General features: G+C 32.6%; 1 protein-coding gene across 1 annotated transcript in view; it reads right to left on the bottom strand.

Moving 5' to 3' along the window:
• LOC128554756 (interferon-induced protein 44-like) overlaps nucleotides 1-9,869 on the bottom strand; it is a 41,813-nt gene extending 31,944 nt beyond the window's left edge. The window contains exon 1 of the mRNA XM_053536065.1: nucleotides 9,615-9,869. Within this exon, the coding sequence (XP_053392040.1) occupies nucleotides 9,615-9,618 (4 nt within the window). The 5' untranslated portion in view covers nucleotides 9,619-9,869. The remainder of the gene's footprint in view (nucleotides 1-9,614) is intronic.
• Nucleotides 9,870-14,712: the final 4,843 nt, after the last annotated feature.

Raw genomic sequence — 14,712 nt, 5'->3', positions numbered from 1 at the left:
CGCAAAATTTAGGGTGCAGCTCGACGTAAGTTTTGCATGTTTAGAGTTCATAAATCGTTTGCCTCCGACGTGACGTTAGAAAGAATTTGACAAATTATATATCATTTGATATATGATTTTAAAACATACCTAAGAATAAAGATTTTTGGCGTATTTTTGTTGTATATAAAAGCTCTATTTAAAAGACCTGTCAAGTAGGTCATTTTGCGCTCTGCTGAGAAAATGACGGTAGAGGTCATGTTTGAAGATTTACAGCTGCAATATGGAATGTAACAGAAAACTAGAAAAAATACCAGTCAATCGGAATTGTCGTCAAGTTTTATTTACAGTCCGTTAGGTTAATCGTTAGGTGGCGCATTTTATTACTGCTCATGAACAGACTCAATCAAACCGAGTGTGCAATTTTCACTGTTTGCATTGTTCTCGGTGCTTCCGAGGGATCTACTTTCCAGATTTTATTACCTTAACGTGTCAGACGTTTTAATACATGTTTTAGAAAAGATAGAATATTTACCGTTTTAATAAATTTTCTGATGGGTTGCCATTAATTTATGAAATAATTTTTATTTCAATATTATACCGAGTATACGTTTTATTTTCAGTTACCCGAATAAGTAATGTTACGCCATTACTTCCGGTTTATCAAACGTATAGAACTATAAGTAACAGGTTTTGGTCACTAATCATATAACTGAAGGTTTGTATAGATGATCAGCAAGACCCGGTATGTATTTTAATCCTGAATTGCATAAACAATCATATAAAGATCATTTCATTGGTAATAAAACATCTTATACTACTACTTATTTTTTTGATCATATAGCGTCATGTCTGACTGCTGTGAGAAAAATATTGCGACAATGTATATGCAAATTCTTGAAGCTAGCACAAACCTGCGGACTAGCCGCTTTAATTAAATGGAACATATTGCCCATGGCAATATTACATTTTTTGCATCTAATTTCAGTAAAGCTTTTAAGCTTGAATATTGTTAAACATTTTACCATGTGAATTTTTGTCACAGTTTGTAAATCATTGTCCTTTCTTTTGAACAACATTTTTGTCTGGTTAGGAAGTGCACTTTTCCAATATGTAATTAGTTTTTTGATGGTAACTACTTGTGTCTAATTAGTCGCAGATTTTTGTTGTATGGTAAATGTTAAACGCAATCAGATGATATGGTGTTTAAAAAAGATGTTCATTTTTTGCATAAATAGACGATACTTTTATGCTGGGTGGTGCAGCTGAATAAAACTTACAATGCGGAAACTACAGCATTACCTTAGCAAGGGGCAGGACGTGAAGTGGTTGCACATTTATTTCGAGCGGGCACAATGGTTGCTAACTTTCAAAATGGCGGATATTTGCTAAAATTATTGCTTGTTCGTTTGCTTTTTTATCATTTACTGTAAAATAATTTAATTTCATGGGCATGAAACTTCGTAGTTTTGGTAAGAATGACATTTTCAAAGGAAAAGCTCGTTAACAATGTAGTGGCCACATTTATGACCATATCTTAATGAAACTTTGTCAGAATGTTAATCTTGATCTACAGGTCAAGTTTAAATCTGGGTCAGGTGGGTTTAAAAACTAGGTCACTAGGTTAGATCAAAGGAAATGCTTGTTAACACTTTAGAGTTTCTATAGTATCACACTCTAGAGTTTCTATAGTACAACACTATAGGGTTTCTATAGTATCTCGAACTCTACGGATATGTGAATTCATCAGTTCTATGTCTACGTCACATTTGGTTTTTCACATCCCGTACGTAACTAGGATGCTTTGAAGTTCTAACGTCTATGTTAAACTCACTAATTTGAAATGCAGGGGTACTAGATAGATATTTGTTTTTGTATGATTGAAGACGAATAAAATAAAAGTCACTGAATGTTGAGGTCAAGTTCGAATGAATATAGTTATCAATTACCTTGTGTGTAAATAGCTATATTATTGTTAGGTTGAGAAAAAATAGGTGTTTCAGATCTAGTTTGAACAGTAGTTCTAAATAGTTATTAAATTAAATATTTGTATAAATTAACTTCATCATGTAGAGATTTCATAGATTTGATAGTAGAGGAATGCCCCAAAGTGCGCCTCCGTGCACTATTACATCACGGGCAGGGAACCGACCATCCATAAGGCAAGTGAAGCTCTAATAATTACAGATACAAAAAGTTCAATTACCATTCTCCTCAAGAAACTTTAAAAATCTTAAAAATAAAATTTCTACTAAACTTCTACGGAACGAATGATATGGCCCTGATAATTAATGAAAACGACCCCACAATTTCTTCATTCACATAAGAAATGTAAAAACATGACTTTGAAACATTTTCACTGAGTACTTTCGCCTTATAATTCATATACAATTTCATTTTCAAAGGTCTTTTCTCCTCGTGGGTTAAGAAGCCACTCATGGAATATGTGTATATATCAATAATCAACATCATGTGTCAGTATTTTTCTGATGCATTGTACATTCATTTCCATTCCAAACAAATATGCACATACAGGTTGTACCATGATTATTTTATTATTATTATTATACCACATTTATACAGCACTCTTATTATGCACATGTACACGTTCAGAAGTGCTTCACAGAAAGATTGCAAAAATACTAACAAATACGCATACAAAAATATCAAATTCCATATTAACAAAATTCATAAATGTAAAACGTGTAGATTAAACAGATTGACATATATACATTTTTTTGTATGACGAGTTTCTAACAAAGAAAATATTTTATACATGAATGAGGCGATATTAACCATTATATAACATTTTTTATGGTTCCTGGACACTTCAAAGAATTAATATGTTGATTCTCTGCCCTTCTAATTATCATACTATTGGTCATATTAACCTCATTTTCTGACCGACCTATGAGATATTTGGCATGTAGGTACAGTTGAAGAACTTCTCATCTTTGATGAGGCTAAAAGTACAGGACCGAAGTCAATATCACTGGTACTAAACTGATTTCTGAACATTACTCCACATGTTTTATTTTCAACCGTACAATAAAATACACAATTGCCTCACTAAACAGGAATGCATTTTACTATATGTGTGTGATGTAAAGACACTCTGTGGTCATTTAGTCAAAGGCCATTGCAGAAACAAATCAATGCAAAAATGTTAGTTTCTTTTAGTTTTTGCTTAGCTAGACACTGTAATGTATGTCAAATAAAATTCTGTTGACATTAAAGCTTACATGTCTTAAAATGCTGATCAGGAATCACTTATAGTTTTTGGATATGGTGACTGTGAAGAAAAACATACTTAAGTTTAAGTTCTAGCATTTAGGAGTGACCTGTTGCTTTTATTTATAGATTTGAAAGGTTACTGGAATAAACCACTTCAGTAAAGGGGTATCCTACCTTTTTATAACTTATTTTTATAATAAGTATTTAAATTACTGCCTCTTCGACAATTAGACGCCGTGATGCAGTGGGAAGCGTGACGGCTCTGGAATATAACGTTTGTGAGTTCGAATTCCAATGGAGATCAATATTTTTATTTTTCATTTCATTTTTTTTTTTTCATTTTATATTTTGGTACATACATTTAAAATGATAATAATGTTAAAGAGATATATATGAATTGCATTACCTGTATCATTTTGCTATTTTCGCATATAACATAGGATTTTCAAATATCTTTTTGATTGTGAATTATTCAACATGATTGACATAGCTCTTGACAATTTGGTCATTCAACTAGCTGATGACACTGATTAGAAGGAAACCGACGCCGTCAGCGAGTGTGAGGATGCTCCATTGAGCGCGTGTGTTTGAAATGTATTTAATGTATTGAAATTGTATGAATGAAATTAAAAATGAAATTGAAATGATGAAATAAAATGAAATAAAAAAAAAACATGAAAAATATAAATAAAACAAATTCAATCATAAAACTAATCGCCCTTGGATTCGAACCCACAGCCTCCTAATCGAAAAGTTAAATAACTAGCAAGATTCCTCAATTCTACCAACTGAGCTGCAACATTCCTCAATTCTACCAACGGAGCTATCAATGCAATTTCAATCTTTTCAATATTTGAAATATATTTATAGTTTTAAATAAGTCAAATATCTTTCAAACCCTTATTTAATAAATGGAATAGTCTGGAAAATCCAAATCTAAAAATAAAAGCGACAGGTCACTCCTAATTGCTAATATATTGATTGAATGTTTCACACATTATAAACAGAAGCCTTATATTTAGGTTCATGTATGACAAATATATTTCAGTGGTGTGTCACTTCATAAACGCTACCTGAGAATACACCTCTCCATATTTTACAATACAATATAACCCAGGTACGTTCAATGTACTCAGATTGATATGTAAATCAGTCTAGATATTGACCACTACATGTAGAAACATACCTTCTGTTTATACATGTCCTGATTTATACACAATAGAGTGGTCAATGTTGATATGAAAACGCATAAGTGATTTCAATGGTACAGGGTGGACTATAAGTTTTATTACTTTTTGATGTCTTTTCTTGGCTGTTTTTATTAAATAAATTATCTTAAATTCTTAAATTAAACATATTTTCTGCTAAACTAAATATTAAGTGTGTATCAAAATTGTAATTACTTAAGGTATTGGACCCGTAATTGAGTCCCAACTTTTTGAAGAGTATTCAATTCCTACCATAAACCTATTTTGACTGCAATTTTCAGGGGGGGCGCAGGTTCCCACTGGGACCAAATATTTTTCCCCTATTTTCCTTTTTTCTAGTAAGTTTTTACTTCTTTCAAGACTTATTATGGATGTATTGTACAAAAGTGGAAAATTTTCATTTTATAAGCGATTTTTTTGCTGTCCAAAGTGAATTTACCTCTTAATCAGGAGGGGTAGAGTTAGACATCTTTAAAAATACTGAGTTACTTGCAGTAAAAGTTCTCTATTTTGCCTTCACTCTTTGGATTAGATATCGTGGAAGAAGTGCATGTAGGTTTTACTTCTGCCCCAAGGTTATTTTTTAATAAAGTAAGCAAAATTCAAAGCAGACCCACAGGATTCGACCTTAATTTTTCAATATTGGAGTTAGTATTCTGCATCATTAAATCTGTTTACTTGAGGCACCCTAGAAAAATTTTGTGTTTTATAATTCTTTTATAATAGTTTGATGTTTCTTTTATCAAAATTAATGCTGTAATGAATTCTCTGCAAACGTTTAAAATAGTGGCCATCACATTGAAAACTGTCTCTACTTGAGCTTGACGAAATACCATAAACTTTACAAAATTTACAAAAAACGGCATGGTAAAAGTTGTTTAAAATTTACAACACGGTGCGAAACATGGTCAACTTTAAGAATATATCAAGCAAATGCCATTTTTTAAACATTACTATTAAGGGTCCAATACCTTAATCCTAGGTCATTACTAAATGAAAGAAAAAATACTCAAAAATATTTTTGAAAAATCTAATTTAATCTTGTTATTTTTCGTTTAATATTCGAAACTCAAAGAGTTGTTCAATAGATGTATACTGGAGACAAACCAAACTACAAGATTTAATTCACTTTTTTGCCCTTGTGCGCCTACTCTTATTCATGGTTGAAAATGAGCACCAAATACTATCAAATTGTACGAAATTCTTCCTTGAGCCGATATTGATTTAACTTCTCATCAAATTTCTTTCATTTATAGAAGATTTGGTAACTTGTTTTCGCGTATTACATGTATATCTATATTTCTTGTATCTTCAGAAATAATCGTGTGTCGAGCTCAACCTGGTAAGAAAAGCCGAAACGTTTGAACATAAAGAGGTAATGGTGACATGTAAACATGTATTGTAATTTAGATGGGTGGGCGGGATACAAATTAATCTGATAAAAATGATTAAATACATGTTTGCTAAATAGAGGTGTAATATAAAAATTTTAAATGCCACAATATCTTGCTTCATATCTAAAATTATAAGCCTATCTATTAATTTCTTCAGACATTATTTAGCAGTTACAGTGTTATTTTCATAATATGTCGCTATATTGTAGAAGTCACTTCTGGGTCCAGCCAAGCACGCTAGAAACATGAATATATAATGTCTTGTCTTAGAACAAGGAATAATTTTCTATATTTTTTAATTACTTTAGAGATTTAGGGGTTACAAACGGCAGTGAACTATTTCAGGGATGCATGAAAAGACGCGCAACCCCGCGGCTCGTGAAACTGTCCGCACTATGGTCCAATAGCAGGGAAGCGCAGACTTTAAATAGTCAGGAACTGTGTTTGCCATGAATGCTCAATACAGTTACACGACATGTTATACATAATTTTCAGATCCCTAGCTTAAAGGTCAAGGTACGGTCCAGTGCTCTGCCATTTACAGGGATTACAATATTACTTTGTACATATGTTCCCAATAAACAGACAACATGTCATGCTCAACATCCAGACCCCTAGCTCAAAGGTTTTGGTCACGCTTGGCGATCAAAAGTCAAAAGAGATTTTTTCCTGTCCGGTACATAACTTCGTCATCCGTCAAGGAATTTTGATTACTTAGCAGAAATATTACTTATAATAAGACAATGTGTCATGCACATAACCCAGACCTCTGGTTTATATGTCAAAGTCACACTTAGAGGTCAAAGGTAATGATAATATTAACAGAGTTTATTTTGTGTTCGGTTCAGAACTCTGCCATCCATTGAGGTATTACAATATACCTTTGCACATACAAAGACGGCTTGTCATGCGCAACACCCAGACCCCTATCTCACGCCACCTATCCATATCGGCGGACTCTTAGCGGAATTTGCTATATCGGCCGTTTCTTTGCGTCGGTACCGGCTTTCCTTTGCTATAAACAATGTCCAGGTCAATAAATGAGTCGAAAAATCGAGCTGTCATCCATGATGATAGGTATGCCGCTCAAAAATAAGTAGAGCACGGAACATTAGAATGTCTTTATTCTGTATTGTAGTTTTTACTTTTTAATTATCAGCCATTTTTCTCGCAAACTCGATGAAATTAGTTGATGGTGTGCTGACAAATCTAGCCCGACCTTTTCCACAGCCTTTAACGGGGTTTTGCTTTGATATCATACATATCAAGCGCATCATTGTACTGATTTTTCAATAATCTTCCACAAAAATAGTGACAAAAAGGCCGAAATGTAAATGGAATTCTTTAAAACCCCTTACTTTCGGTTTTGTCGGGGCACCGGCGGTCTCTCTGCACACCAGTTTTTGATACACATGCAGGCCATATGCTAATCTAATGACTATTTGGACGCATTATAGCTTAATTCTTTGATGTGTAGATCTGACTTTTTATTTTGAAACGTCAAACAAAGCAAAGCCGAAAATAATTTTACTAGCGACCCATAATATTACTATATATAATATTGAAATACTTGGAAGATTTACCTTGAAGTGACAATTTTTTATATTTAGATGTAAGAGTTTTTTATTGAACCAGGAATCCTGAAGACGTCTGAAAAGTCACAGGGCACATTTAAATTTTGGATGTTCAAACCCCTTACATGCACGCTTCCTTCACAAAAGTTCTGTTTGTGTAGTGCTATGTACAATACCAAAAAAGATGTTTTTCTCTAAAATTTCTGTCACCAGTTTCGGTTTCAAATGTTCTACGGGTGTAAATTTAAAGCTGCTTTTCTTGTCTGGTTCATGCCAGTGTCAACCATTATGTGATTTTAATATTACTAGGCACAAATGTTCGCAATAATGTGTCAAGCAAAACACCCAGTCCCTTAGCTCAAAGGTCAATGTCACATTCGGAAGTCAAAGGTTACTACTTTTTTCTGAAAGGTTCCCAACTATATCAGCTATCAAGGTAATACTCGAGATAAATGTTCCACATTATAAAGCAAACTTTAATGAGCAACACTCAGGTCTGAAGCTCAGAGGTTAAGGTCAATCTTGGAAGTCAAAATTCAGTAAGTTTTGTTTTCATCTCCAAATAAAGATTACACCGCGTCATCCATCAAGGGACTTTAGTATTAAATTCTCTTGTTACAAATGTTCTCAAGAATGAGATTACTTATCCTGCACAACACCTAAGCTCAGAAGTCATACTTAGAGATCAAAGGTTAGTAGGATACTTTTTATGTCCGGGTCTATAACTGAACCATAATACAAGTAATTTCAGTATTACTTGGCACAAGTGTTCCCGGAATGAGACAACATGTCCTGCGTTACTGCTAGATCCTAGCTCAAATATCAAGGTTATAATCGGATATAGGTCCATATTTTTTCCTGTACAGTCTATAACTTTGTTATCCATCAATGGGATTTATTACTTGGTATGACTGTTCCCCATTCTGAGATGATGTGTCGCGAACAACATAAGCTCAAAGGTCAAGGTCAAACCTGAAGATCAAATGACAATGCTGATATATTTCCTGGCCATTCTGTAAAATAATTTAGGTCATGGCTATCTATTCTGATAATTTTTTTTTGTACCAATAGAGTTCATCACGATATTTTGTGCGCAACTAAATCGTGCACCAAGCGTTAACCATAGATAGCAAGTGCATAATTCTCTTATATGCAGTGTCCTTGTCCTTGCGCAACAAATAGAATTTGGCTCGTGCAAACTTTGCTTTTTAAAGCTGTTGGTTTGCCATCCAATAACTGTAGATTTTAATGGCTACAAAGTCAAAACTTAGTGTATTACAACATATTGTATATACAATGTATACATTATTGTCAGATATCAGTGTTTGAATCGACTATAGAAAAAAACAACACTTAACCACGTTGTGTTTTGTATTATGTTTTACAGCTGTTTTCTCTATTATATCGGTTTTAAGATTTGCGTTAAAGATAGGTAGTATCAATTTCAGTACTTAATATATCTAATGCAAACAAATAGAGAGCAAAATCAATCACCTTTATATCCTAAATTATGTTAAAAGTGTACCATTGTATAGTTTCTTGTTATAGCTTATCGTACTATAAATAATGCTGAAAATCTCAACGGTAGATATAAGAAAAAAACTGTTTACTTTAGCTAAAATAAGTTTTTACTTCGAGCAATATAATTGTTCTTAATGTGCCATTTACTTTTATTTCTCACTTTTACATTTGCACCACATGAACTTCTAATGCATTCCAATATTAGATAAAATATATTCCAAATTTGACGTCTGGGACTCGCGGTAACTTTGACCCTTTTACCTGCCTCTCATCGATGTTTGTTCGTAACCAAGTAAGCTATCTAGATCGGAAGATCTTTGGTTCTGCTTAAGTATCCGCTCTAGTTTAGATTTAAGACCAAAGTTTCAGCCTCGGCCTTCCCCAACCACCAAACTTTGTTGTCGTAAGATTATATATTATTCTGTAAATTGGTTTGAACTTCCATGTTAACTAAACGACTAAAACCATACACAAAATATGTTTCGAAGAATGGGTACTCATCCATGAGTTGTACAGGATGGTTTAGAATGAACGTAGAATAATATCTTTATCAAAAACATTGTCATGACATGATCTAAGCATGGTTGAAAATACACCTAGACTTATTTTATATAATGCTTATATTTGTTGTTATTGCTTGAAACTTGCTATACCTTACAAGAGCTTAATTAAAATTGCAAATATTAGAAAAAGAGCTTACTTACCCATTCTCTGCAACCTCCTTGTATCACAGAAGCAATATAATGTTTAACAGTGGCACAATAATTTATCACAGGAAATAGCTCCTTTTATCTAGAGATAATAAATTCAAGGAATCTTTATCAGACATTCTAGTTTACAACTTTAAAGGTTGACAAACATTATGTTTCAATTCTTCATTAAAAGTTTGAAAATTACACGTTGTTTTTCTTGTGTTCCCTGATTTTCTGGTAGTTTGTCATAGTCGGGTTGAAAGCTACACAAATTTACTCAATTTCTGACATATCTTATGAAGTATTGAAACATATATCAAATTTCGAATCAAACTTGTCACTTAACACACGCATGAACACCCTTTAAATAAACCGAAATGACATTGAAATATTGACATGCACTGTTGTGCAGAAAATGTAAAATTATAAACCACCGACATTAAGAAAAGTATTGTTTAGTATTTAAACTTATGTTGGATACCTACAGAAGTAAGTCATTTCATACTGCATTTATGCTTTTATATTTCCTGATGACTACGTTACAACTATCAATAAACAGTTTCTATACCCGATCGACAGCATTAAAATAAAATTTATTGTTATAATAGTCAAGATCCCTCAAACAAGGACCTTAGTAGTTAGAAAATACCGGAACGGGAGAAAACAGAGTGCTGGGCTATAAAACGAAATTTTAACAGAATGGTGATTTCAAACTTTCACGTGTGTCTTAAATATGTTCTGTTTTTACTTTGATAATTAGTATATGAGAGAGTAGTAATTTCATACGTGTTTCATAGTATTTTGCGGTATCTGTCATAAATAAAATCAAAGTACTGAGAGAAATAGTGGGATAGTGCTAAGCAGATTCTTTAAAAGGACATGTTTACGCAGTTAAAAGAATTCTTAATGTAAACCTACATCATGGAATAGCACACATACATTAATGGATTCTCTAAACATTCATAAAATAAGCATGTATTCGAATCATCAATGTTAACTACCGAAACTACATGATCCGCAATGATCAAATGGGAACTGCTCAACAAAAAATATTATTTATTTAATTTCTTGAATGTAACAAATGTAATACACAATATGTTGGACAGACTTATCAGCTTCTGAGTAAGCATATGAACAGTCATAGATTTACAATATGAAGCATTACTGATCTCAGCTTTTCATCAAATATTGCTCTTCATTTTAAGACCAATTCTCTGTAAAAACCAAAAAATTAAAGAAGGGGTCGGAAACTCACAGTCTCAGAATACTTCATATTTGCACTCTTTTTAGTATTCAAGCCATATATGAAGAATCAAGGGTGAAAAGATATGAACTAGCTCTGGTTACCATGGAAACGGGAACATTATACTTTTTGCGAAAAATGGCAATTTCTGAGAGTCAAATTTTACTAAAATGTTACAATTTTCTTCACACATAGTGTCTCTATGTCTGCAATAGAGCACTAATTTTCATATTTGCCTGAAATACATACCTGAAGTAATTATTGAAAACAAATATTGTCTTTCAACATTTTCACAGTTTTAGAAGCAACAATTTTATAAATAACCCCTTTTAAGATTTTACATTATCTTTAAAAATTGGTCTGCATGTATATTTTTCAACTTCTAATAGAAAAAAATGCACGCATCTGAATATAATACTTGTATGGATTCAGCAGAGCTATGATACCCATTTCAGTTTAAGGAGGAATTTTAGTGGGTCATTCATATTTGAGCTTTTTACAGAAATTTGAAAATTGACAAAAAATGAGTTTTCAGCAAACTCATTTATGCCTAAATTACAGAAAAACCTGAAATAATATTACATTGCCAGATACAGAATTGTAGCAAAACATAAGTATTTCATGTAAAATAATTTTACAAAGTTATACTGTCCAACACTTTGTCTAGAAATTAAGGAGAATGTTCCGTTACCATAGCAACGTACAAGAAAATTACAATTCAGAGCTTTTTAAAGCACTTTCTGTATCAATTTTGTATTCTATGAAACAAGAAAAGTTCATCTGCAAACTGTCAATGCATCTAACGCACCTGAAGCACATTCTGGGCAGAATTAAGAAGGGTACAACCATAATCATGATCTATGAAACTTAAAGCATTGTCACAAGGTCAGTTCTCAACAACGTTGTATGCACTTTTCTTTCTTTTGGGTAACTAATTTTGAGTTTCAAAGCAGTTGGAAATACTAATAACCAACTGACACTGGCCTTTAAGGTATTGTATGGTTACTAATCATGACTGTCCAATTTTTTTTTCAAGTTGCCATGGTTACAACATTCATTTTGCATTAAAAACAGGGATCATAGTTGTAAAAACAAAATCATGTCTACTTCGCAATTTGATTTAATATATACATTTTAAATACAATTCAAAATTATGGACAAATAACAGTGTAATCCAAGACTGAAAAATATCATGATATTTAAAAATAATACAGTATGTTCATGTAATAACAATCATGATGCACATTCTTCCTTTAACAATCAAATTAAATCAAATTATCTACAGAACAGTTTAGTCAATATTTTACTAGATACAACTTTAAAAGAGCCGCGCCATGAAAAAACCAACATAGTGCGTTTGCGACCAGAATGGATCCGTACCAGCCTGTGCATCAGTGCAGTCTGGTCAGGATCCATGCTGTTCACTAACAGTTTCTCTAATTGCAATATGCTTTGAAAGCGAACAAGATGGATCCTGACCAAACTGCGCGGGCTGCTCTGGATCTATGCTGGTCGCAAAGCCACTATGTTGGTTTTCTCATGGTGTGGCTCAAATGTATTTAATTCTTTCAAACTATCAAGACAATGGCTAGACATTTTACGGATAGCTATAGATAATGTAGATTTAAGACTTTACTAAGTTTATTCAGAAAAACCCTGATCATGCACATTCCAGTGCCAGTAAATACAAACTGCAGTTGCAGAAATATCTCCTAATGCTTTTTCCAAAATTTATCAAAATACACAACAAAATCTACTTTATTTATTAAAGTAAATACATGCTGGTAAAATACGATGTTATATGCCTTGTATATCTTAGAATGAAACCTGTTTTACAGATGACAATTTTACTGGATTTCTGAAAATTAATAGATGTTGTTACATGAATGAGGTCTTAAATTAGTCAGAAAGTCAGCTAGAAACTCAGATGTTCTCTTTAATCATTGGCCAATTAGTATATATGGGCTTCAGTTATTACCACACACAATATAGGTAACTTTACAAATGTATGAATTTTCATAAAAAATCTGCATTGCAACATTCTTAAAAAATAAATTTCATCAGAAAATAGCTCAGTAGGTAGGGCGTTGGTCTACGGATCGCGGGGTCGTGAGTTCGATCCTCGGGCGGGACGTATGTTCTCCGTGACTATTTGATAAACGACATTGTGTCTGAAATCATTAGTCTTCCACCTCTGATTCATGTGGGGAAGTTGGCAGTTACTTGTGGAGAACAGGTTAGTACTGGTACAGAATCCAGGACCACTGGTTAGGTTAACTGCCCGCCGTTACATTACTGAAATACTGTTGAAAAACGGCGTTAAACCCAAAACAAACAAACAAATCATCAGAAAATATGATGTTATGATACAGGCTTAAGAGGGAAAAAGAATTGTAATATTTCAACAGTCTCACAAAATCAAGTATACTAATTCAACCATTGTTTTGCTACATTTTCTCAGTATTTTTTAAAGATTTAAAAAATCTATATGAAATAAAATTATCTATGGTAGAAAATATACGATTAGATCTGCAAATGTTTGAGTAATAAGCCTTCGTGTATAATTATGCTGTAAATTGGTAACCAAATCTGATGAGAACTGCAAAATATGTGCTTTTTTTACAGATATTCAAAAACTGTCATGTGTTTATTCCATTTAGATATGTTCAAGTGCATCTTTTTCAAAATACATTAAATTTTATCAAATTTAAATATAACAAATTTAATGTTATACATGCAAAAGTAATCAAACAGTATCAGATTTTTTTTATATTAATATAAAGTCAAGAATAAAGATATTTTTCAATTACAGGGCCTTTGGTTAAACAACTATCAACATTTTTAAGAAAGAACATTCTATTTTTTTTCCATAAATCTGAAAAAGAAACATTAATGCAAACAACATACATTCTTGTAATGCCATCTTCAGGCTGTCCAGTGTGAGTTCTTCTATTTATGTCAAAGGCACCAATCATTTTTTGGTCTGTGGCAATCCAAAAAAGGGACAGATCTTTTCTATTCAGATGTCCATAACTTATTCCAAAAACACTAATTGATGATTCCCCACTTTCAGCCTCTCTGTTTGGGAAACACACACACACTATTTTCATAAACATTTTGCCTTCACAATGACATGCTGCATTTCAAACTTGTGTCCTCTACTATAGAGATGAAATGTCATCTTGTCAACACTTAACTACCTGGATCAGACAGTTATGTCACAGGCTGCACATTTGCAAGTTATAAAAAGTCTTTTTAGCAGTCCTTGTTATTTTTATTTGATACAGAATCTTGAGAAGGCTGGCTCTCCAGGGGATATCAGAGGTCTTCTGACTGCATTTACTTTTACCCTGACTGTAGCTGTCACTGAAAAATAGAGATGTGAGAGAATAACAATCTGAATGTCTTTCATTTGACTGTGGGTTGTAGTGGGATGGGGATGGGCTCTCCAGTTAAAATATTTGTGACATCATGTTACTGGGTAGAACTACTGATCTTCTACAAGCCAACTGGGAGGTTTCCTTTCACAAATTTGTAAATGAATAAAAATTACAAACACTATTTCAATCATTTAATAAATTTGTATAAGTAAATGTATAATATATACATCTTTCTTTTATTCTTTTAATGAAAATAATTTATCACATAGACCTCCCCCTCCTTGAAATGATTTTAAAAGGAACAATTGTATGAAATACATTAAATACTTGTGACTTTGCTACACTTTGATTAAATTTAAGACACATGAAATTCTAAACAAAGTTCATAAATATTCTGTCAAAAAATAAAATTCAATCAAGCATTTATAAAGATCTGAAATCAGACCTGGTCAGACACTAAGACAAACCATAAATAAAATGTAGATAC

Source organism: Mercenaria mercenaria, unplaced genomic scaffold (assembly GCF_021730395.1).
Source record: "Mercenaria mercenaria strain notata unplaced genomic scaffold, MADL_Memer_1 contig_719, whole genome shotgun sequence".
NCBI classification, from domain to species: Eukaryota; Metazoa; Mollusca; class Bivalvia; order Venerida; family Veneridae; genus Mercenaria; species Mercenaria mercenaria.
This window is presented reverse-complemented; position numbering and strand designations above follow the sequence as displayed.